The 27107-nt window shown below is 36.7% G+C and overlaps 1 protein-coding gene and 1 pseudogene across 4 annotated transcripts; one reads left to right on the top strand and one right to left on the bottom strand.

Annotated features, from left to right (window-relative positions):
- Positions 1 to 216: 216 nt before the first annotated feature.
- On the bottom strand, positions 217 to 4489 carry LOC103496851 (uncharacterized). Of its 4 annotated transcripts, none has more exons than XR_007821366.1 (6): positions 4164 to 4479; positions 3925 to 4001; positions 2038 to 2834; positions 1866 to 1935; positions 1603 to 1764; positions 217 to 694 (listed from the first exon to the last, which is right to left on the bottom strand). XR_007821366.1 is itself a non-coding variant. In XM_008458864.3 (4 exons), exons 1-3 carry the CDS (start codon positions 4232 to 4234, stop codon positions 2038 to 2040), a joined length of 945 nt encoding a protein of 314 aa, XP_008457086.2. In that variant the 5' UTR covers positions 4235 to 4489; the 3' UTR covers positions 217 to 694. The 4 variants fall into 4 exon arrangements, 1 of the variants encoding a protein (XP_008457086.2); XR_007821364.1 differs by having other exon boundaries at positions 1638 to 1764; XR_007821365.1 differs by lacking the exon at positions 1866 to 1935 and having other exon boundaries at positions 1638 to 1764.
- Positions 4490 to 19358: 14869 nt separating this feature from the next.
- Positions 19359 to 26642, top strand: LOC127149699 (uncharacterized; annotated as a pseudogene).
- Positions 26643 to 27107: the final 465 nt, after the last annotated feature.

Here is a 27107-nt window from a genome sequence, read left to right as displayed (position 1 = left end):
TCAAGTTTCTGTAAAATGTTTCCAAATTAAAAAAGAAAAAAAGGAAAAGGAAAAAGAAAACATTTTTGTTGTGTTTTGAAAGAAATGTTTTTAGAATATTGATTTCAAATAGAACATCTTCCATTGGCAAACTTTTATTATTGGAATTCAAATATATAGCCCTTATTCTCATTTGATCTTATGGAATTTAGGAGTTTATAAGATAGACATAAACTGTGAACAACAAAAGGTCACAGTCACAGGCAATGTGGATTCGACCATTTTGATAAAGAAGCTTCAAAAATTAGGTAAGCATGCTGAACTTTGGCCTTCAACTTCCACACATGGTGAAGGTGAAGAATCAAACCCAAGAAAATACTTAGATAACCAAATGAAAGATACAACAGACCCATACTATACCTTCCAAAATCAGCACATGATTCCAATATATAATAGAGAATTCAACAACCGGTCGCTATTTGAACGTTACCTCGATCAAGAAGGTGGCATGTCGAACAGTTTCCGGTATCATCCAGTCACTACAACTGCAGCACAGAAGGCAAGAGCTTACTATGATAATGAAAAGCTGGGAAACCAGATGATATCCATGGCTCATAATGTAGGCATTCAAGATTTTCAGTTTGACGGGGTTCCAGATAATGCATGTGTTCGAGTCCATCAATTTGGCATCTTTCCAGATTTCCCTTATGCTTGACTGTTACATGAGAATGATCGAACATTTAAGGCAATTATGAGAAGCTAACAACCGTCAACAGAATAGTGAGCCAAACTACATCTGAAGAAGTGTGATTAATCAAAGGTGCTTGTTTAGGTCTACTTTAATATGCATGTTGACAGTATTTCACCAACTGTTTAGACAGATACTTTGCTTTCACTTCAACTACTTCATACCTTTATCTAACTTAGCTGCTTTCATTAGTGAGATGTTTCGTATTGAACTTTCATGATCGTGGGATGCCAAGAAATAGTTTTGGTAAAAGGTGTATGGAATTTTTAGAGATACTCTCAAGGTTTTAGGTTCAAGTAGTGGGTGGAAAATTTAGGCCCATTTGTAACCATTTGGTTTTTATTTTTAGTTTTTGCAAATTAAGTCAATAATTATAAAACGCTGGTCAATTTTTGAAAACTAAAAACAAAATAGTTTTACGATACTCATTTTGTTCTTGGAATTTGGCTAAGAATTCAACTCTGATAATTAAGAAAGATGCAAATCATGGTAAGAAAATAAATGAAAATAATCTTAATTTTCAAAATCTATATACTAAAAACGAAGGGAGATTTAACAATTTAGGATCGGTTGCCCATAAGAGTTGGGGTTTGGGCAAAGCATCTCTGAGAGCAGCAAATGAATTACGAGCTTAATATGAGTAGGCCCTATACTTGGATACCCAAATTTATAGAAGAAATATATGTGAGCATAGGAAACTAAGACATGTATGTATCGAATCCTTTGTTTTTTAAGTACATATAGCAAAATAAAACCCAAAAGGAAACAGGCGAAAAGCAAAACCTATTTGCATTAAAATAGTTTGATAGACCCCTAATCACAAATGTGTACAGGAGGAAGCGCATAAGAAAAGAGTGGGGGAAAAAGAATGTTACGAGTTAGTTATGAGTGGGTTCGATAGTGAATTTACGTGTAGGGGTCCTGCGTTGTACTTGGAAAATGATGCGCTGTGAGAGGTATCTTTTTGGCTAGTCATTGAGTGGCTGAATTGAGGGAGAGAGGGAAAGCTCTAGAATTCTTCCCTCGACTTTGTACCTCTGTTGATAAATAAATTACTGTTCAAATCATAGTCCCATTCTGGAGATCAGGCACTATCCTCCTAAATATCAAATGAAAGAAATGGAAAAAGAGAGACTACAGGAGCGTAGGAGATGAACCAATACACTTGTATGATACTTGTGGGATGTGCTCGGACGAATCCTTATAAACTAAATTGTAGCCAACAGATACATATAAACACTAAGGTAAGAGTCAAATAAGTAGATAAAATAATAAAATTCATAAATAGAGGCAAAAAGAAAAATTTATACTTATCGTTTCTGTGCTTTCCTTCGTCTAGATTGCGCTTTCTGCCACCTCTTTTGGGAAATCAGTTTGCTTTTTGGTTTCAACTTCAGTTCAGGCGAGAACTTAAAATTTGGATCTCTCATACGTGCTTGTATATCCTTGAAAAACTGCATATTCAATTTCTTCTGTCCTCCCTGTCTGAGCTCTGCATATTCAGGTCCCGAGACTACGTTTTCGAAAGCTCCAATTAATATATCTACATCACTCATAACCTCCCACACATTGGTATAACGACCATCCGGCCCTTTCTTTAACTTCTTCAATGCATTCTCGACAGCAAGTTTCCTGGCTTGTTTTCCAGGGGATAACTCTTCTGGTTCCTGTTCGGATTTCAAGAGTTCTGAAATTGTTCGGTATTTAGATGTTTCCTCAAATTCGAATAGTCTATCGATGTATTTGTCACTACGTTCATTGGGGTAGGCTTCTGTAGGAATATCATCGTCATCGTCACCTTCGCTACCAGTCCACAAGGTCTTCTCTTCATCGCTCCCAGACCAAACGCTCCATAATTCATCACTGTCATCAGCATCAATCAAGTCAGAGTGTTCTTTTGCCTGCTGCCTTGTCTTTCTTATCTCATCTTCGAGATGATTTTTTTTCCGTTCCTCATCGTCTGCCTCATCATCACTTTCTGTCCATAAAGTAGATTCTTCTTCATTCATCTGCTTTTCCCAGGCTTTCCTAAATTCCTTATCACCAGGCCGGACATTTCCAAAGAGGTCATAATGTTTGCGCTCCCCACGAGAATATGATCTTGATGCTACAAAATATATGAATATAGCAGGTGGTCATAAGAATAACCATAAGCAGAAGAACAAGTCCTTAACTGAAAATTACAAAGATTTGAAGAATGTAAAATCAAATACATTCAAACAATTTAATGCTTTTTCTGTACTACGAAATAACGTATGGTTATGAACTATAAGCTGACCTTTTCAAGAAGATATGCTATCAGCAGATAACCAACCGTGTTCAAACAATTTAATGCTTAAGAAACAAGTATAATCACTCTGGTAAATATTTAATATCTGATAAATATTTAATATTTCGTTACGTTTCTTTCATTTTGGTTGTTTTCGTACGTCCAAGTCCAAACATGGTGATAATAGCATGCCTGTAATCCAAATGTGTTCCAAATGAGTTGACCCTGCTTGTGTTGTGTGTAGCTTCAAACAAAAGTCAATTTTCTAAATGGCATCCCGACAAAATGGGGCCAATCTCTGATTTCCCATATTACATGGTTCCAGTGTGGTAAATATGATCAAACACAATATTTCCCATTCCAATATGTTATGGTGTTGCCAGTTAAGTGAGTTATTGCTAGCTTTTACTTTTTAGTACAAGTTGCACAAAAAAGCTTGATTTTCATCCTACATATACTTTTCTCATCTCAGAAGGCAAAAGAATGGCCAACCAATATATAGAAAATGGACAAATTGTTATAATCAACAAACAATAAATTTAGTAAGTCATCTTATTTTACACAAAACCAGCATTCATTGACAAGCAAAAGATATAAAAACCCACACAAATAAAGAGCAATAGCACAGCTCCATAACCACATGGATAGCCCGCCAAGACTTCAGTGATGACCAAGCCTAAACTACTAAAGTCAGAAATGAGAATTCTACAAATACCCAACAACGGTTTCTTTCAAGACTTTTAACAAACACATGGTGTCCACAACAAAATATTCTATAACCGAACGATACCACCACAAATGATAAACATAACTTCCAAACTTCATAATCAACAACATCCCCATTCACCAATCAACCCCATAACAAAGCCAACAAGTTCAGGAAAGTATAAAATGAAAGGTGCAAAATTTAAGCCACCAAAACACTTGCCTTGGAAATTTGAACGAAACCCACAACCGACCCACGTTTTTAAACTTCTTGCAGCATCTTCCGAAACGTTTAGCAATCTGAAGAACGCAAGAAAGGCAACTGGTCAGGTTTCTTATTTCTTTTTTCTGTTAGAAAGTGTTGTGTTCGGCATGGAAACAAAAGTTCAATATGCAAGTAGAAGCGACAAACATGAAAAGTAAGTTAATTTGATTAAAAAGTTTTGGGGAGAAGAGAGTGACCTTGAAGAAGATGAGTGTAGAACAGAGTGAAGAAGAGGAAGAAGGCGGGAACGGAGGCTACAAACGATCATTTTCTACCTCAACTGTGGAAATTTCTCAACGGCTTTGCGAAACCATTTTTTTTTTTCATTTTTCATCCAAGTTTTATATTTGAATGAGAACTTGGTTTTTTCCTTTCGAATTTTTTTACCCTTTGTATAGTGGAGATGTAGAAATTCGTGCGAATACTTTTGTTTTTCCTCCCAAAATGTCAATTGAGGTGAATTTTCCAAAAAAGGAAACGCCAAATGACGGCAAGTTTGAATGAAATTACCGATATAAACTCGTCCACATGGAAAAAGCCTATCGAGTCTGGGTGATCCATCCATTTGTAAATATAGTAGGTGTAAATGAGTTAAGTTGGGTTGAGGAGATTCTAAGAAGAACAAAAAAATCGAATTGACAACCCAAATAATATCTTTAAAATTTGTTTTGGGTTAGGTTCGGTTGTCGAGTTATTTATTTTCTTTTTTTTAAAATATATTTTTTATTAACTTATAATACTTAAATTTGTTTACAACACATTTTAATAATTAAAATTTCATAAAACTAAAATAAAACTCTAATGTTCTACTTATCTATTACAAACTTCAAAAAAATTTCATAATCATAAGTATGAATTATAATATTTATTAGTTGTAATACATATTTAATAATATTAGAAATTTGAGTTGAGTTGGGTCAATCTAGATTTTAAAAAATGTAACCCGAATCCAACCCAACCTGAAAAAAAAAAAACATAAAAAATTCAACTCAACTTGACCATTACAATTTGGGTTGGTAGTCTGAGTTGTCAGATTATTTGAACACCCCTAGCAAATACCATCGAACACAATATCTTTCCCTCTCTCAATCTCTTGAGCATCTTCGACTTCGACTAGATATTTAGGTATGGAACATAGGAGGATTGTTGATTTTGGTCATATCTCACTAAGGAATGGAATGGGCGAGAGTCTTCCGAACCATGGAAAGGAGGTCGTGCATGGTCGTCAAATGGAAAGGAGAAAATTTTCCGAAGAAGAAAAACGAGGCCAATTGTTATTGTGGATCTAATTTTTGGGTAACCCATACAAATTTTCCAATGTTAAATTTACACATTGTTTGCCCTTCTTTGCCCATTTAATGGGAAAATTAGTGATTTAACATTGATTCTAGGGGTCGTTTTGGAAAATGCCAAAATTGGTATTTTTTTTTACAAAATGCACGTGTGGCATGTGCATGATTTTTATAAAATACCAAAATACCCATATTCACGGACGGTAACTATTTCAATATCTGTACTCTCGTCAGAAGTCTCTTTAGTGTAATTAATCAATATTATGCACTTACGAATCTGTAATTAGATAGATGTCTTAATAACACATCCAACCTCTATCGCAACCTATTTCTAATATTTCGGGATTTAACAATTTGGTTGAAGATTTTAACAACTTTATTCGTTGTTTTTATAATTTCAAAATAACCATATATTATTATTTTTTATTGGTTAAATCTCAACCCTTGTTTTCATTTCAAAATAACCTTAATAGGATCTACAAAATCTACTTTACTTGACACATGTACTTTTATATACTCGACGTTTTTAGTAAAAAAAATATAAAGTATTGACTATTTTAAAGAAAAAATGTCAAGTATAGTCTAAAAAAGTGGAGTTTTTAAGGAAAATTTTGAATTTTTTTATGTTGGCTTTTACTTGACGTTTTTTCCGCTCCAAGTATAAAGGAGAGTTTACTTGACGTTGTATCCGTGTCAAGTATAGTGGACGCGAAAAACGGGCCAAGTATAGTGTGAAGAAAAATAAAAATGTCGAATTATTTTACGTTAGTTTTACTTGACGTTTTATTTTGCGTCAAATATAGTAGAGATTGTACTTGACGGTTTATTAACGTCAAGTATAGTGCAGAGTTTGCTTGACGTTGTGGTCGTGTCAAGATAGGTAATATTTACTTGATGTGAAAAAAACGTCGAATATAGTTTACATTTTTATTTAAAAATGTTTTGGAAATGTTAACTTAAGAAAAAATAAAAAATAAAAAAATAAAAATATAAAATTACTATTTATTCCATCCTTTCATTAAATAAATTTAATAAAATAAGCTTATTAAAAATTATTTTAATAAAAAAATTTATTAAAAGAAATTAATTTATTAAAAGAAATTAATTTATTAAAACTTTCCCTCCTAATCCATCTCAAGCCTCCATCTCACATATCTCAAGCCTCCATCTCCAATCTCACCATGCTCTCACTGTACGACGCCGCCGCTCGTGACATCGTTGCTCGTGACGCCGTTGCTCGTTGCTGTACGCCACACCGCTGGACGTCGCCTTCTATGCCTCACCCGATCTGCTGTAATCCGGCCGCACACGCCAACCGCTGCCACCTTGCTGTATGCCACCGCCGCACACGCTAACTTGCCGCCACTATTCGTCGGTAAGTCTCTTCACCCATGAACTTCGAGTTTTTTACATCGATGGACTGGTTTAGACTTTGTATTAAATACCTAATATCTTGACTTAGGTCTTGGGTAATTTAATGTTTGTTTGGCTTCTATGGTAGAGATGGTATTGATCTACATTTGAATGTGATGTTTGAATGAAATGTTGATTAATTTTTGTAGCTTAATATTATAAATATTAAAGGAATTAGGCCAAAGAATGTAAAATTTTTAGGTCGAAGACAAGGAGAAAAGAACATTATTCAAAAAAGGGAAAATAATTATTTGTGGGTTTGAATACGAGATTCTTTTAAATCTGAAAAATGTTAACTCAATAAATTCTAATTGTTTTTGTGTATTCCCTCTCCTTCAAGCAAGTGACAAATGGGTGTTGTATGGCTTTGTTTGATATTAATACATTATATATTCTTTCCTTGTGTAGAGTGATCACTACAAATCCTATTCAATATATTTCATTATTATTTCACTAAGTTTCTAAGAGAAAGAACTTGAAATTAACTTAAGAACACACAAACTAAAATTCATATATTTTGTTATTACTAGGGTAGAACTTTGTAATATCACAAAAAAAAAAAAAAAAAAAAAAAAGAGTTAGAACTTTATTCCTATATTTGATAGTTTAGACATTAGAATCATAATCATATTTTAGTTTAGTTCAACTAGTTATGAAAATATATTTTCAACTAAGAGAATTGAAAGTAAATCTATTCGTCTCCACCCGTAATAAAAAAAGATATATATTGATTTTCTTTTCCTTTTCAAGTTATTTTTCTAAAACGAGGAGTTAAAACTTGTGTGAATTTGAAAAAAATATTTTTTTTCTTTCTTTCTTTTAATAAGAATTTTTTATAAGTTAATTTTGTCTTTTGGTTTGAGATCGTAAAGTTTGAACTTAAGTTCGTTTATGTTTTATGTTTGGATTCTTGATTTGAGACTACTCTAAGGCTTGATGAATAGTAAATTGCTTGTTAATTTGAGCTTTGATTTCGATGTAAATGATGTTACTACTAGAACACTTAAGCTAGATTGAGATTTGTTTGTTGATAGGATAGTAAGTTGCACGAGTTACCTAGCTAATTTTGAATATTGTAATTTTTTTTTGTAGATCCAAGATTAGCATATTATAACCATGGATAAATTATGGATGTTAAAGAGTAGATTATCTAAAGAGTTTGAGTTGAGTGTAGAGAACTTATCATATTTGGATTTTCCAATACAACTAATACTTCTATACGTTGCCCTTGTTTAAAGTGTGAAAATTGTCAAAAACATAAAGCTGATGATATTAGAGATCATTTATATTTAAATGGCATTGATGAAAGTTATAAGATTTGGTTTTGGCATGGTGAAGAACTTCCTAATTCATCCTTCCACGGAGAATCTTTTAAGTGTATGTATGAAGAGAATGACATTGGAAATATAAAAGAAATGGTTGAAATTGCTCATGAGCAATATTCAAAGGATCCAAGTGGTTTTGAGAAATTGCTAATGATGCTGAAAAGCCGTTATACGAAGGATGCAAAAAATTTACCAAATAGTCTACATTAGTGAAGTTGTATAATTTAAAAGTTAAACATGGATGGAGTAACATTAGTTTCACACAGAACTACTAAAAGCGTTAAAAGACATCTTTAACTTCTCCTAATGACCTTCCTACATCAATGTATGAAGCAAAGAAAATGTTAGGTGCACTAGGAATGGAATATGAAAAGATTCATGCCTGCCCTAATGATTGTTGCTTGTATCAAAAGGAATATGCAACGCAATTGTGTGTCCTGAATGTGGTGAGTCTAGGTGGAAATATGGTAAAGATGCAAATAAGAAAATGAAAATTCCTGCTAAAACAATGTGGTACTTTCCACCTATTCCACGATTTCAATGGATGTTTAGAAGCGTTGAATGTGCTAAAAATTTAATATGACATGGTAAGGAAAGAGAAATTGACGATAAATTACGGCACCCTGCTGACTCTCCAGCTGTTATAGTATGAAAATTTAGAATATGATTGCCTTATGATTTATGTGTTATAAAGGTTTTCAAATGTGATTTTCGGTTTTCCATGAACTTTTGTATTTCGAAACTGTGGATAAACCCAAACTTATTAAGTAAGTTTAGATAACAACTTGTTTCTAAACATTCATTGATTTATAACTAGATTTGAAGGAGTTCTAAAAGTATGTATTGATGGCTAAGGATCCAAATATGTGAAAATGTGTTTCTAACCATGTTTGATTTGTTTTCAAACTTGAACTGTGTGACATTATGTGTAACGACCCAACCTTCCGGACTAAGCTAAGGTCACTACTCAGTGCTAAAACTCGACCCCAAAACACAAAATTTAAAACGGACCGGTTACGATTCATTAAAAACGTTAGAAACATTACAAAAAAAAAAAAAAACAGTTTCGGGCCTTATTTTAAATCAGTCACAAAAGTCTCAAATAAAAACTCAAGTCATCAGTTCAAAATCACAAACCAAATATTCTGACAAAAATACATAGCGGAAGCAATAAGAAAACCAGACGCGTCCATATGGCCTTCACGCGTCCTTCCTGCCTCTCGTCGGTCTGCCCCTCGCTGTGCCCTTACCTGAAAAGTTTAAGAAGAGAAAAGAGTGAGTATAAACATACCCAGTAAGGGACCCACTACTGGGCCCGTTAGGGAACAACAGTTAACTTCCTATTCAGAGGTACCCTACATAACAGTCTAGTGGTTCCGTAGAACGCACATATCAGTCTAGTGCTCCCGAAGGATGCACACATCAGTCTAGTGCTCCCGAAGGATGCACATATCAGTCTAGTGCTCCCGAAGGATGCACATATCAGTAAGGCACACTACCCCATAGATGAAGCTAACCGTTACCCCTCAGTCCATACTAAACCGTCTACAACAGTCATACCCCATCAACACTCATATTACGATTTCGCCATAGGCTTTGCCGGTCAGATAGTATAGGTTTAAAGAACTACACCCTCAGTTGCTATACGCGTTTCCAATTCGCACACCATTATGGTAACCCCTAGACCCAATCAACTAATCAATCAAAACCGGACTCACTGTCCTTCCCCGACCAACTCCATGATCAATGTCCAGACCAATGACTACCACGTACCTAATCGTAAACTTCAGGGTCCATCGACATAAAATTCCAATCTACAACGTAGCCCATTAACATAACCACCCTATACCGAACATCCAGCATCGGGGTCTATCCGCAAGCAACTCCTTACACCCGATAGCACACAAGCTACAACTAGCGGTCGCGTTACCTTTACATCAGACAAGAGTATAGCAACAATACTTAAAAGTCAAACACACATACTTTTATTCGGTACAGTTACTAACGTGTAATCCCCTGTGGATTACTACGTTTCCAGCCTCGATCCGAGGTCCAGTAGTAGAAAAAACCCTTACCTGAAACTTGGTTATGCCCCTCGATCGAGTCCACGCTCAACGGATCCACCTAAACGAAAACACGAAGGTTTTAATCGATGATACTAGTAGAAGTCATTTTAAATGGTCCTAAGCAACATCCGTTGACTTACCCAAGGAAAGGACAGCTATCTCCAAACAAGCCTGCCGTGGAACCCGAGAAATTAAACGTCAACTCCTTAATACCTTCAAGGGAGAAAAGGTGGGACCAAATCTCATTCCAATATTCAAATTCGAATCGGACGTAGCAACATTAGGAAGTTCATCAAAATAATCCTTACCGAAGACTCATCGTGACCCGAAGTGGAGGGAGGAAAATATGGCTTAGGTGGCTCGGCTCGGCTTGGCTCACCCTCGGCTCGGCTCGGCTCGGCCTTGGCTCACGGCTCGACTCGGCTCAACTCGGCTTGCGGCTCGGCTCGCAGCTCGGCTCAAGTCAGCTTACGGCTCGGCTCGGCTCGACTTGTTGCTCGCGGCTTGGCTCGGTCTTCGGCTTGACTCGGCTCGTGGCTCGGCTCAAGTCAGCTTACGGCTCGGCTCGGCTGGAAATGGGTCTCGGGTCGGGTCAGCTTGGAACTGGGGCGACCGCGAACATCGATCTTCGGCGTTCGACGACGGAATGCTTCGCGGCTTGGAGGAGTCCGACAACCGGCTCCGTTTCAACGCGGTGGAGAGTGACAGGGCGTCGGCGGACGCGGTGGAATGAAGGATGCACGGCGGCGTCCGGGTGCGTGTGGTCGAGAGGGCATTCGGAAATGGATGGCCGCGACAGACGAAGGCTGGAGCGGTGAGATTCCGACGACGGAGACGAAGGAAGCGAAGCTGGCACTGTCGGAAAAGAAGGAGAGATTGAAAAGAAAGGTGGTGTCGCTGTCGGATGGAGAAGAGAATGAAGAAGAAGGAGAAGACCGTCGGGGAAAAGGAAGAAGAAAAACTGGGGGGGGGCGGCGGCGCAAGGAAGAGAAAACGAAAATGGATTGGGGGGGGTAGCCGCGCGCGCCTTAGGGTTCTTTTTTGAAAAAAAATTATTATATATATATATATATATATATATATTAACTTATAATAATTATAAATAATAATAATAATAATAATACTACTACTACTAATAATAATAATAATAAAACTAATATTAATATAAAAATATATATATAAAGATTAAAATAAATAATAATAATAATAATAATAATATAATTAATATTATATTATTATTATATAAATTTACAAATATTAATTTAGGAATTTCAAAAATTACTCAAAAAATTTAAAAATTTCCGAAAAATTTACGCAAAACGATAAAAGTTTACCTCGAAAATTCGGGACGTTACATTCTTCCCTCCTTAGGGAACTTTCATCCTCGAAAGTTTTATTCCTCGAACAGTTCGGGATAACGGGACCTCATGTCATCTTCTCGCTCCCATGTAGCCTCTTCCACCCGGTGATTCCGCCATAAGACTTTAACCAAAGGAATTTCTTTATTCTTCAACGTTTTCACCTCTCTAGCCAGCACCTCAACGGGTTGTTCAGCGTAGCTCAAGTTTTCATCAATCTCCAGTGGCTCGTAATCCACTACATGGGATGGATCTGGCACGTACTTCTTCAACATAGAAACATGAAACACATCATGAACTGTCGAGAGTGATGGTGGCAACGCCAAGCGATAAGCTACAGGGCCAATCCGCTCCAGAATCTCAAACGGCCCAACAAAACGGGGACTCAACTTTCCCCTCCTTTCAAATCGTAAGACACCTCTCATAGGTGCTACCTTTAAGAACACCTTGTCCCCTACCTCAAACTCAAGATCCTTCCGCCTCACATCTGCATAACTCTTCTGCCTACTCTGAGCGGTATGCATGCGTGATCTAATCTTCTGTATCGCTTCGTTAGTAGACTGAACTAACTCAGGACCCATCAATCTCTGCTCACCCACCTCACCCCAGCAAACCGGGGATCTACAACATTTGCCGTACAAGGCCTCAAATGGTGCCATGCCAATAGTAGCCTGATAACTGTTATTATAAGCAAATTCCATCAAATGCAAGTGGGAGTCCCAGCTACCTGGAAATTCCAATGCACACGCCCGCAACATATCCTCTAAAACTTGGCTCAGACGCTCAGTCTGACCGTCAGTCTGTGGATGGAAAGCTGTACTAAAGTCTAACCTCGTGCCCATAGCAGTCTGCAAACCCTTCCAGAATTTGGAAGTGAAACGGGCATCTCTATCAGAAACAATCGACACTGGCACTCCATGTAATCTCACTATCTCAGACATGTACAGCTGTGCCCACTTACTAGCAGTATAGGTGGATTTACCCGGAACGAAGTGCGCTGATTTGGTAAGTCTGTCCACCACAACCCAAATCACTGTAAAACCCCTCAGAGTTCTCGGCAGTCCTGTAATGAAATCCATGGACACGTTTTCCCACTTCCATTCCGGTATGCTCAAGGGTTGTAATAAACCCGCTGGTTTCTGCCTTGGTGCCTTAGCCTGCTGACACACCAAGCATCTACTAACAAATTCTGCTACCTCCCTCTTCATGTTACGCCACCAATAAACCCGCTTCAGGTCCTGATACATCTTCGTACTACCTGGGTGCATGGAAAATGGGGAACTGTGAGCCTCAGATAATAATTCTGTCTTAATCGCACTATCTGACGGCACACAGAGGCGTTTCTCAAACAAAAGTCCACCATCAGAGGATAATGAGAACTCAACCGCTTGCCCTGCCTTTGCTAGGCCATGTTTCTCAACCAAATAAGGATCGTTACTCTGAGCATCAATGATCCTTTGCCTCAAAGTCGGCTGTACCGTCAACTGGGCTAACTGTATAGTGACTGCCCCCACTGACACTGCAATCTCAGCCCGTTCAAGATCTCGATGCAATGGGGCCTGTCGGGTAATAAGTGCTGCCGAATGTGATACCTTTCTACTAAGAGCATCAGCTACCACATTTGCCTTGCTTGGATGATACAGTATCTCACAATCGTAATCCTTCACTAACTCAAGCCATCTTCGCTGTCTCATATTCAATTCCTTCTGAGTAAAGAAGTATTTCAAGCTCTTATGATCCGTGAATATCTGTATCTTTTCAACATATAAGTAATGCCTCCATATTTTCAAAGCAAAAACCACTGCTGCCAACTCTAAATCATGTGTAGGGTAGTTCTGCTCATGACTCTTCAACTGACGAGAAGCATAAGCGACCACCTTACCCTGTTGCATCAAAACACAACCCAAACCCTTCTTGGAAGCATCACTATAAATCAAAAAACTGCCAGAACCATCAGGTACAGTAAGAACCGGTGCGGTAACTAACTTTTGTTTAAGGTTCTGGAAACTGTCCTCACATGCCTTGCTCCAAACAAAAGGAGCTCCCTACCTGGTCAACTGAGTAAGAGGAGTAGCTATACGAGAAAAGTTCTCCACAAACCGTCGATAATAACCTGCTAAACCCAGAAAGCTACGAACCTCACTGACTGTGGAAGGTCGGGTCCAACCGATGACTGCCTCTATCTTAGCTGGATCCACAGAGACTCCAGCCTTAGAAACCACGTGGCCCAGAAAGGACACCTGCTTCAGCCAAAACTCGCATTTCGAGAACTTTGCATACAACTTATTATCCCGAAGTGTTTGCAAAACTATACGTAAATGCTTCTCATGTTCGGCCTCCGTCTTGGAGTATATCAAGATATCGTCGATAAACACGATCACAAAAGTATCTAGGAACTCCCTAAACACTCTGTTCATCAAGTCCATAAACACTGCCAGAGCATTCGTCAAACCAAAAGACATCACAATAAACTCGTAGTGTCCATACCTGAAACGAAATGCTGTCTTTGGTACATCACCATCCTTAATCCTCAGCTGATGGTATCCCGACCGAAGATCAATCTTAGAGAACACTGTGGCTCCCTGCAACTGGTAAAATAGATCGTCGATCCTGAGCAAGGGATATCTGTTCTTAACGGTTACCTTATTCAACTCCCTATAGTCAATGCATAGACGCATTGATCCATCCTTCTTCTTAACAAATAAAACTGGCGCACCCCAAGGGGACACGCTCGGTCGAATGAATCCCTTATCAAGCAATTCTTGTAACTGCACCTTTAATTCTTTTAGCTCTGCGGGGGCCATCCTGTAAGGGGCTCTGGATATAGGAACCATGCCCGGCTCCAACTCTATGGCAAACTCAACCTCTCTGTGCGGAGGTAACCCTGGAAGTTCTTCAGGAAAGACATCCGGATAGTCCCTCACCACCGGTTCTGATGACAGGGATACATCGACCTCTCTAGTATCCACCACGCTTGCTAAGATACCCCAAGTACCCTGACTGAGCAGTTTACTGGCCCTGATGGCTGAGATTACCTGAGGCAACGACCTTGACCCTCCTCCCTTAAATTTAAAATTGGCCATCGAGGGAGGGTTAAACGTTACCTCCTTACGGGAACAATCTATGCTGGCGTGGTTAGCGGCCAACCAATCCATACCCAGGATTACATCAAAGTCGAGCATATCCAGGACTAACAGCGTTACTTCAATCACATGGCCTGCTATCTCAATCTGGCATGCTTTCACCTTTTCCTTCGACAACATACACTCACCGGAAGGAGTAGATACTGATAGAACATGGTGTAAGGGTTCTACCTCTAAGCGGGCATGCAACACAAATGCGGAAGAGATAAAAGAATGTGACGATCCCAAATCAAACAAAACTAAGGCGTAATGCCCCAATACTGGAAGCGTACCTGTCACCACCGTGCCTGCCCTCTCAGCCTCAGTCTTGTTGGTAGCAAAGACCCTACCCTGATGTGGAGCACCTGCTCCCTGATTCTGCGCGTTCCCCGTAAGTCTCAACGGGCATCTATCAGCTGTATGACCCTCTTGCTTACACTTAAAGCAAGTCCTGGTCCCGAATAAGCAACGGCCCAGATGGTGCTTTCCACAAGTGGTACACAACGGCTTCCCTCTGGCAGCTTCCCCTGCCTCAAAAGGTTTCTGCTGGAAGCGGCGAAACTCACCACCTGATCTAAAGTTCCGCTGTGGCGCTGGAACAGGCTGCTGCTTAGCCTTCCTCTTCTGTCCCGATGTTGAACCTCTACCAGCGGCCTTAGACGAGTTAGCCCTCTCCTGTAAACTGAGATCCACTACCAGGCGCAGTGCATCGGCATGAGTAGCGGTCGGAAAGCTCGAACCAAACCCTGAATGTCCAGTCGGAGGCCTCTAACAAACTTATCAGCTCTGGCCGCCTCGGTCGCTATCATCTCGGGAGCGAAGCGGGATAACATGTCAAACTCCGCATCATACTGCTCCACTGTCATGTCACCCTGCTCTAAGTTCAGGAACTTCTGCCGCTTGGCATCTCTCAAACTAGCAGAGAAGAATTTCGCATAGAAACTCTCCTTGAACTGTTGCCACGTGATCTGGCTCACATCCCCACCTAGCCTTCTCTCTGTAGTCTCCCACCATGCAGTACCTCTGTCTGTCAACATGAAAATAGCACACTGAACTTTCTGATCCTCAGGGCACTTCATGTATCGGAATATGGTCTCCAAAGACGATAACCACAGCTGAGCTCTTGTGGGGTCCTCCAAAGACCCATCGAATGTCGTGGGATTATACTTCCTGAAATCCCTCAGGTGCTTAGCCTCTGCTGACAACTGATCCGGCACAACCTGGGGCGCAACTGGTACTGGAGCCAGAGCTGGAGCAGGAGCTGGTGCTGGAGCTGACACTGGAGCTGGCGGGGCAGGCTGCTGCTGCTCCCGCATCTGCATAATCAAATCTCTAAACCTCTGCTCCATGGCAGCTAGATCCGCATGAGTAACTGGCGCAGCCGGGTCAGTGGCTTGGGCTACAGGCTGCACCTTAGGCTGAACGCGTTCTGCTCCCCTTCCTCGGCCTCCTCGGCCACCCCTACGTGCACCTCTCCTTGGCGGCATTTCCCTAACAACCACCAACGATCCCTTTAGTCATAAATGGTAATTAACTTTGCAGTTTAACTTAGGTAAGGTATTGCATATAGAGTTATACATATACTTTCATGAGAGCGTACCTGACGAGCGGCAAGGATCGTTTTAGCAATAAGGACACAAAACACAGACTCACATTATAAGTCAGTCTACAGAACCTAAAACTTAGGCTCTGATACCAACTGTAACGACCCAACCTTCCGGACTAAGCTAAGGTCACTACTCAGTGCTAAGACTCGACCCCAAAACACAAAATTTAAAACGGACCGGTTACGATTCATTAAAAACGTTAGAAACATTACAAAAAAAAAAAAAAAAACAGTTTCGGGCCCTATTTTAAATCAGTCACAAAAGTCTCAAATAAAAACTCAAGTCATCAGTTCAAAATCACAAACCAAATATTCTGACAAAAATACATAGCGGAAGCAATAAGAAACCCAGACGCGTCCATATGGCCTTCACGCGTCCTTCCTGCTCTCGTCGGTCTGCCCCTCGCTGTGCCCTTACCTGAAAAGTTTCAGGTAAGGGGTCTGCCCCTCGCTGTGCCCCTCGGTACAGTTACTAACGTGTAATCCCCTGTGGATTACTACGTTTCCAGCCTCGATCCGAGGTCCAGTAGTAGAAAAAACCCTTACCTGAAACTTGGTTATGCCCCTCGATCAAGTCCACGCTCAACGGATCCACCTAAACGAAAACACGAAGGTTTTAATCGATGATACTAGTAGAAGTCATTTTAAATGGTCCTAAGCAACATCCGTTGACTTACCCAAGGAAAGGACAGCTATCTCCAAACAAGCCTGCCGCGGAACCCGAGAACTTAAACGTCAACTTCTTAATACCTTCAAGGGAGAAAAGGTGGGACCAAATCTCATTCCAATATTCAAATTCGAATCGGACGTAGCAACATTAGGAAGTTCATCAAAATAATCCTTACCGAAGACTCACCGTGACCCGAAGTGGAGGGAGGAAAATATGGCTTAGGTGGCTCGGCTCGGCTTGGCTCACCCTCGGCTCGGCTCGGCTCGGCCTTGGCTCACGGCTCGGCTCGGCTCAACTCGGCTTGCGGCTCGGCTCGCAGCTCGGCTCAAGTCAGCTTACGACTCGGCTCGGCTCGACTTGTGGCTCGCGGCTCGGCTCGGTCTTCGGCTTGACTCGACTCGCGGCTCGGCTCGCGGCTTGGCTCAAGTCAGCTTACGGCTCGGCTCGGCTCGTGGCTCGCGGCTCGGCTGGATCTGCTTGTGGCTCGCGGCTCGGCTGGAAATGGGTCTCGGGTCGGGTCAGCTTGGAACCGGGGCGACCACGAACATCGGTCTTCGGCGTTCGACGACGGAATGCTTCGCGGCTTGGAGGAGTCCGACGACCGGCTCCGTTTCAACGCGGCAGAGAGTGACAGGGCGTCGGCGGACGCGGTGGAATGAAGGATGCACGGCGGCGTCCGGGTGCATGTGGTCGAGAGGGCGTTCGGAAATGGATGGCCGCGGCAGACGAAGGCTGGAGCGGTGAGATTCCGACGACGGAGACGAAGGAAGCGAAGCTGGCGCTGTCGGAAAGGAAGAAGAGATTGAAGAGAAAGGTGGTGTCGCTGTCGGATGGAGAAGAGAATGAAGAAGAAGGAGAAGACCGTCGGGGAAAAGGAAGAAGAAAAACTGGGGGGGGGGGGGGGGGCGGCGGCGCAAGGAAGAGAAAACGAAAATGGATTGAGGGGGGGGGGGGGGGGGTAGCCGCGCGCGCCTTAGGGTTCTTTTTTGAAAAAAAATTATTATATATATTTATATATATTAACTTATAATAATTATAAATAATAATAATAATAATAATACTAATAATAATAATAATAAAACTAATATTAATATTAAATTATATATATAAAGATTAAAATAAATAATAATAATAATAATAATAATATAATTAATATTATATTATTATTATATAAATTTACAAATATTAATTTAGGAATTTCAGAAATTACTCAAAAAATTTAAAAATTTCCGAAAAATTTACGCAAAACGATAAAAGTTTAGCTCGAAAATTCGGGACGTTACATTATGGATGTTGTGATTACCCTTAAGGCTACGAGAATGTGTTTCTGTAGCGCCACCTACGGTTGTCAGGGGATTCCGTGGCTGAAAGTGGCCGTGACCGGAGATCCGAGAACTTGAGCCTAGGTGAGGACGTGGATATAGGATTGTGATATGGCTTCGGGCCTAGCTTAATCCATGGTTGGGTGGCTCTATGTGCACATAGGAGCGGTATGTTGTTACCGTGGTAGGTGTTAAGTATGCATGAGCTCCGTTTGGCCGCGTGTTTCCTTGTGGATTGGATCACGTGTGAGCTATCCTTGGGTCGTATGCTTAGTATGCTATCATGGATGGATTGGATTGGATGGAGGTTGTTGTGGCGGGTACTAAATATGCGTGAGCTAGTTTTGGCCGCATGATTTTTAGTCATGTGCGAGCTATCTTTGACCGTATATTTAGATGTCTTGTCATGGTTGGTTTGGATACAGGTTTGTTGGCCTTACTTATGGTTTATGGTAATATATGATTCTAATGTTTTAAATTAATATTTCGATGTTGCTTTTATAACTAAACCGTTAAATGTATGTTTTATAAGTTTTTAACAAAATTGCCACTCACTGAGTTTCAACTCACGTTTTCAATGTTTTCTCCCCTCCAAGTAACTGTCAAGGACCAAGGATTGGTTGTGCTTTCCTGTCAGTGAATGTAGTATCTCGTTTTGTAACATGTATATACTTTATGTATTCTATTTCATTATTGGGTGATTAGAAGAAGCGGTAGTCACGATGAAAATTTGAGTCTGTAATGTCTCTTATTAGATTGTTTTTCCTTTGCAACTAATTTGTAGTTGAATATAAACTTTGTTTGGGACTCTGGATTATGTTGGATGAGTGTGTGGTAAGACACACTCGGGGATATTTTGAATTTTTGAAAAGTATAGAAGTGTGTCTTTCTTCTATTTTCCAGGTATGGTTAGTTCGTTTTTCAGGGGAGACTCTGCCGAAATTTTTATAGAATTTCTTGAAAAAGGCTTTACTAATCCTATTTATGAAAGGAATGAATTTAAGGAGTGGATTCACACCACGATCTAGGTTAGAGGGGAAAACTTAGAACGGGGTGTGACACCAGCTTAGAAGTTAGTCAACACCATGTGGCCAAATTTTATTTTTGAACCTAGGAATCTTCATGTAACGTTGCCAGTAGATGGAATAAATCCATATAGTGATATGAGCTGGTCATAGTACTCGAGAGATTAGAGCTCGAAACCTTTGTAGTAGATTAATGACTTCCAAACAAGATCAATTGGTTGTTGCTCCTTATAATCTTGGGTAAGTATTCCTAGATAAGTATAATTTTTATCAATTTCAACTTGCATTAGTACCAAAATACTAATTGCTTGCATATATATTTCATTTAGGGATCATTGGTCATTAGTAGTCATTAATCCATATGATGATGTGGTGTACCATCTTGACTCATTGAGAACAAGCTCCCGAGATGATATTAAATACGTAACGGATATGTAAGTTAATTATGTTTATGTTTCTTTTTTTAATCACTAAAGAAATTAGTTCATTTTGATTTATACTATACTTGGGAAATGTAGGGCCTTGACGATTTTCCAATCTCAGAAGAATTTGAACAAGACTAGAAAAACAACATTGTGGAAAGTGGTAAAGGTAGATATATTTATAAAATTATTTACAATTTAATTTAGCACATAACCTAATATGCATTGTCAATTGATTTTCTGTTATAGTGTCCTTTACAAGTAGGTATTGTTGAATGTCGATATTATGTCATGAGATACATGTACGAAATCGTGAGTAAGGACACAAACATTATTACTGATGCGGTATGTTTTTAAACTACTTACATTCTAATGTTATAAATAGTATAATATGTGACTTATTTTTTTAACAAAATGTCTACTCGACTTTTTATGTTCTACAGATTGATAGGAGAAACCCATACTCATAGCTTGAATTGGATGAAATACGAGTGGAGCGGATTGAATTTTTAGCTCGGTACATATGATAGATACCTAGATATGATCTTAATTTTATAAATGTCTAACATTTGAGAATGCTCATAACCTTTTTTGTATAAATATTTTGTTCATAGCCATTATACTTATATATATGAGACAATAGATACAAGGGGATAAACTTTAGTTTTGGTATACAACACATGTTTTTGGTTATATAAGGATAGCTATTATTGTTGTTGATTTTGGAATAGGCCACATATAGGAAATTTTAGTTGATTATATTTGGATTGGAATTCTGTAATTGTTGATGATCGATATTGCTGAGAAGAATGAAATTATTGTTGGTTTACTGGTTTATTTGTCATTTTTTTGTTGCTAACTACTGGTTGGAAAGGAATGTACCTAATACAGGAAACAGAAAACAGGAAATTTGTATATTTAGTATATTAATAAACAATATACATAACGTTAAATACATGACAGCTTTTTAGTGTCAACTATACAAGTTTACTTGACGTGTAAAAAGTGTCAAATATACAATTTTACTTAAATCAAATATAATATTTTACTTGACGGTGTTTTAGTGTCAACACTACTACAAATATGGGTTTTAACGACGCAAGTTTTGCGTCATAAAGACTTTCAACGACACAATTTTCGCGTCATTGAAGCCACTGTCAAGAAAGGCTATTTAACGACACTTTGAAAAACGTGTCATTAAATATGCTTAGATGACAACAAAATTGTGTCATTAATACCTTTACCTTGATGCAATAAATATGTCATCGTTATCTATAACTCGACACCAATATATTGTCATCAATACCCTTATATTGACGCAAATCATGTGTCACCGTTATCTATACCTTGACACTAATATATTGTCATTAATACTCTTAGATTGACATTTTAAATGTGTCACCGTTATCTATTACTCGACACGAATTTATTGTCATTAATAACCTTATATTGACGCTTTAAATATGTCACCGTTATCTATACCTTGACACAAATATATTGTCATTAATACCCTTACATTGACACTTTAAAGGTATCACCGTAATCTGTCACTCGACACAAATATATTGTCATTAATACTATTACATTGACAATTTAAATGTGTCACTGTTATCTATCACTCGACACCAATATATTGTCATTAATACTCTTATAATGATGCTTTAAATGTGTCATCTTTCAATATAACTCGACACAAATATATTGTCGTTGTAAATATTTCGTTACACAAAATTGTTGTCAAGAAATGTGCTTTAACGACACTGTTTCTATTTAATAAAGGCTTATATGTCGACAAATGTTTGGTGTCGTTATTCTTCATTTTCGCAACACATATTTTTCTGTCATATATTTCTTCTTTCAAAAAAATTAAATACTAAATTTCAGCAATACCCACATATGTTTGGAAAGATATGTATATTGATAATAAAAAATATAACTTACATTATTGGTAATGATTTTACAATAATCCACAAGATAAATTTACTGTAATATTACATGTATGTGTGACCTAATCTAACGCATAAATGAGAACTTGATCGATACCATGATCCATCGATTTTTCAACTACCTGCAAATTTGAAGAAAATGAACCTTAGCCAACATTCATTACGGAAAATGCATAAGCATAAACAGGAAGTACATGCCAAACAAAAATCACCTTCTTAATAAGCAAACCAATAAACTTTTCAAAATAAGCATCCAAAGTTCATACAACCAAGGTTTTTAATAAAAGACCCATAAGGAATGCAAAAGATTAAAAAAAAAACACTAACTACATAAGCATAGTATATAAATGTTGCAAATGTAAGTTCGATTCAATCTTTACAGACCAAGCAACGTTTTAGTTTGCATCAAATTGAAACTTAGCATAAACTTACCCTTAGCCCCCTCCTTCAAAGTAAATACAAAACAACATGATTCCTATAACATATATCTAAGCGGATTGGAAAAATAGCTTTTCAATCACTAACATAACCGCAGAATAGTTAACACAACAAAGTATGAAGTTCCTAAATACGTGTCTACATGATTCCTAAAACATATATCTAAGCGGATCGCACAAAATAGATTTTCAATGGCTACCACTACAAGATAGTCAAAGCAACATTGCTAAATACACGTTAACATGATTCCTAAAATAAAATAGTTAAGTTATGTTATAAAACATAAAGCACGCTTACCTTTTTCTTTTACTAAATCTCCACCCCTATATCTTGATTACCCTCCACAGAGGTTTCTTCTTTCTTGCAAGTTCGGAAGCCTTAATAATGAATAGCAAACTATGTAAGTTATACAATTATTGTTTCATATGCAATATATTAACTCATTATTTGATTCCTAACGGAGTTCATGATAAATTAAGTTAACATCATTTTCAAAGTTATTCCAAGAATAAAAGTTGCAACCAATGTTATGAGAAAACAACAAACAATGTAACAAATAACAAACACTTTAAAATTATACATACTCCAAAAGTCCAAATAATATATAAGATCCAGTTGCAAAATAAATAAGTTTCAAAACTTTCTTACCATGAAGATTGGGAAGTGTTGCTATCAAAGATCTCTTGTAGTTCCTCTTCTATCAAATTCAACCCAAAAAATCGAGTAGACAATATATTGATCTAAATAATCCTTGTTTTTTTCTTGGGAACCATAAAACAAAAAATCATCATCATTAACATTCAACACATAAGCAAATCTTTAATGGCTTAAATTGAGAAGTCCTAGTTTAGTATCTTATCCTCTTATAGTTTTTAATTTAGTCTATCACTATTCGTAAATGTCAAAATTAGATGATAATGAAACTTACATAGCATGATACTTCATAGATTGGCAGAAGTTCGGAAGCAAAAAAAAGTCATCTAAGTGCGAAAAAATAAAAGTTTTTACTAATTGAAAAATGTAATATACTAGTTGCAAGCCAAGAACCATAAAATCTATAAATTAACATTATTCCTTTCCGTCTCAAATTTTTATATCCATATGACAAAAAATAAATGAAATTTTCATACATTTTGCAATTATAGAAATTGAAAAATAAATAATAATAATAATAATAATAATAATGATAATAATGATAATAATAATAATAATAATAATAATAATAATAATAATAATAATAATAATAATAATAATAATAGTAATAATAGTAATAATAGTAATAATAGTAATAATAATAATAGTAATAATAATAAGAAGAAGAACAATAAGAACAACAACAACAAGAACAACAACAAGAACAACAACAAGAACAACAACTACAACAACAACAACAACAACAACAACAACAACAACAACAACAACAACAACAACAACAACAAGAACAACAACAACAAGAAGAAGAAGAACAACAACAACAACAACAACAACAAGAAGAAGAAGAAGAAGAAGAAGAAGAAGAAGAAGAAGAAGAAGAAGAAGAAGAAGAAGAAGAAGAAGAAGAAGAAGAAGAAGAAGAAGAAGAAGAAGAAGAAGAAGAAGAAGAAGAAGAAGAAGAAGAAGAAGAAGAAGAAGAAGAAGAAGAAGAAGAAGAAGAAGAAGAAGAAGAAGAAGAAGAAGAAGAAGAAGAAGAAGAAGAAGAAGAAGAAGAAGAAGAAGAAGAACAACAACAACAACAACAACAACAACAACAACAACAACAACAACAACAACAACAACAACAACAACAACAACAACAACAACAACAACAACAACAACAACAACAAGAACAACAACAACAAGAAGAAGAACAACAACAACAACAAGAAGAAGAAGAAGAAGAAGAAGAAGAAGAAGAAGAAGAAGAAGAAGAAGAAGAAGAAGAACAACAACAACAACAACAACAACAACAACAACAACAACAACAACAACAACAACAACAACAACAACAACAACAACAACAACAACAACAACAACAACAACAACAACAACAACAACAACAACAACAACAACAACAACAACAACAACAACAACAACAACAACAACAACAACAACAACAACAACAACAACAACAACAACAACAACAACAACAACAACAACAACAACAACAACAACAACAACAACAACAAGAAGAAGAAGAACAACAACAACAAGAAGAAGAAGAAGAAGAAGAAGAAGAAGAAGAAGAAGAAGAAGAAGAAGAAGAAGAAGAAGAAGAAGAAGAAGAAGAAGAACAACAACAACAACAACAACAACAACAACAACAACAACAACAACAACAACAACAACAACAACAACAACAACAACAACAACAACAACAACAACAACAACAACAACAACAACAACAACAACAACAACAACAACAACAACAACAACAACAAGAATAATAATAATAATAATAATAGCAAAACAATGTGAAATATGACAACAACAACAACAACAACAACAACAACAACAACAACAACAACAACAACAACAACAACATCAACAACAAGAAGAATAATAATAATAATAATAATAGCAAAACAATGTGAAATATGACAACAACAACAACAACAACAACAACAACAACAACAACAACAACAACAACAACAACAACAACAACAACAACAACAACAACAACAACAACAACAACAACAACAACAAGAATAATAATAATAATAATAATAGCAAAACAATGTGAAATATGACGACAACAACAACAACAACAACAACAACAACAACAACAACAACAACAACAAGAATAATAATAATAATAATAATAATAGCAAAACAATGTGAAATATGACAACAACAACAACAACAACAACAACAACAACAACAACAACAACAACAACAACAACAACAACAACAACAACAACAACAACAACAACAACAACAACAAGAATAATAATAAAAATAATAATAGCAAAACAATGTGAAATATGACAACAACAACAACAACAACAACAACAACAACAACAACAACAACAACAACAACAACAACAACAACAACAAGAATAATAATAATAATAATACAACAACAAGAATAATAATAATAATAATAATAGCAAAACAATGTGAAATATGACAAATATAGATTAGGAAATAATACAGGTTGACAAATGATTTGGCAAATAATACAACAAATAATATAGTTGACAAATAATACAGGTTGAGAATAATATATAGGTTGAGAAATACTATATTGGAAATAATATACAGATTGAGAATAAATATATTGGAAATAATATATAGATTGAGAATAAATATATTGAAAATAATATAAAATAATATATTGGAAATAATATAAAATAATATAATGGGAATAATATAAAATAATATATTAGAAATAATATAAAATAATATATCGAAAATAATATAAAATAATATATCGGATATAATATAAAATAATATATCTAATATAATATAAAATAATATATCTAATATAATATAAAATAATATATCTAATATAATATACAAGTTGAGAAATAAGACACGTTTGAGTCTAATCAATTAATAAACAGTAAACCAAAAATTTAACAATAGCCAAATTAAATCAATTGGCTTAAACATAACAAATTTAAAGAATATAGAATAAAATGGCCTAAATCTAAATCTACTAAATTTGAAGCAACCATAAATTCAATAGACCTAAACCTAACAAAATTATAAGATCAAATGACCTAAATTTAACAAATTCGAAGCACATTGAAATTAATTGACCAAAACAACAATAAATTCAATTGACCTAAATTTGAAGTAACAATAAAAGCACAGTAAACCTAATTGGCCTAAGCCTAACAGCCTAACAGCCCTAACCCTAACAAAATTAAAGTCACCTTAAAATTAATTAACGAAATTACAACAAAAATAAATTTGAAAAACTACATTCTTATAATTGATCACACTCTCAAAAGGAAAAGGGAGGAAATTAAAAAAAAAGTAAAATAAAGTAAATAAATAAAATAAAATAATAAATAAAGGACAAAATGTTGTATCTACAACTTCTTAGAAGATTACCCCTCTATTGGATCAAAAAATGTTTATTGTAAACAAAGATAATCATTTGAATTTTGCACTTTAATTTTCTAAACAAAATGAACCTTGCATACTAATTAAACAATCAAGAGCAAATTAAAAGATTGTTTCATAGAGATCACATGGAATTGAATTCGTTCTTGAACAAAAATTAAAGAATCAACATGCTAAATTAGAAGAAAAATGGAAGAAACTCTCAAATAAATTGAATACCCATGATCCTCTTTTACCTCTTAGAAGATTACCCTCTATTGGAATAAAAGATTAATGGAATGTTTTTTAGAGAAAAAATGACAGAATGAGATGGAAGAGTTATGAAAAAATGATATTTGAGAATTTGGGTGAAAATTGGAGTTGGATTTATAAATGTAAATATAACTGAAAATTGATTAAGATTTACAGAAAAATGAATTATATATAGAAAAGAAATGAAAACAACTGCTTCATGGGTTTCGAACTCATAACTTTAGGGCCAGATGCGCGCTCAATTTGACGGAAAGGAGAGGATTTTTGGAAAGTTGTTATATATTTACAAGATTGCCATTGAAAATATGTGAGAAAAAATATTTGCAGGCTATGAGATTCGAACACAGGACATCAAAGGCGCTCGCGTGAGGAGAAGACGACACATGGCATGCGTAGATTGGCTGAAGAGTGGGGAAGGTGAGCGCGTGAAGTCTTTCGAAAATGGAGAATAAAGGAATATGCTCGGCTGGGATTCGAACTCACAACCTTGAATGTCAATGTTTTGTTGATAATTAACGACGCTTTAAATGTGTCAAGAAAAATAAAATTGTGTCGATAAATAATTTTCAACGACACAATTGTATCTCACCAATCTTTTTTATTTTCAACGACACAATATCTTGATTAGTAGATTCATTAAAACCCATTTTTCTAGAAGTCGGGGGAGAAGAGAAATCGGAGCAGTCAAGATTCTTCGACGGTAGTCTCTTAGATTGGTGGGTTCGACGACAGTCCCATAGATAATGTTTGCTTGTTCAACGGTGTGAGATTAGTGGGTTTGACGATAGTCTCTTAGATTTGGAGATGAGTTACATTGTTTCCCGTTTTTTGGTA

The sequence above is a fragment of the Cucumis melo genome, chromosome 6 (genome assembly GCF_025177605.1).
Source record: "Cucumis melo cultivar AY chromosome 6, USDA_Cmelo_AY_1.0, whole genome shotgun sequence".
In the NCBI taxonomy this organism is placed as follows: Eukaryota; Viridiplantae; Streptophyta; class Magnoliopsida; order Cucurbitales; family Cucurbitaceae; genus Cucumis; species Cucumis melo.
The sequence above is the reverse complement of the archived record's forward strand: the minus strand, read 5'-3'. Positions and strand labels throughout refer to the sequence as shown.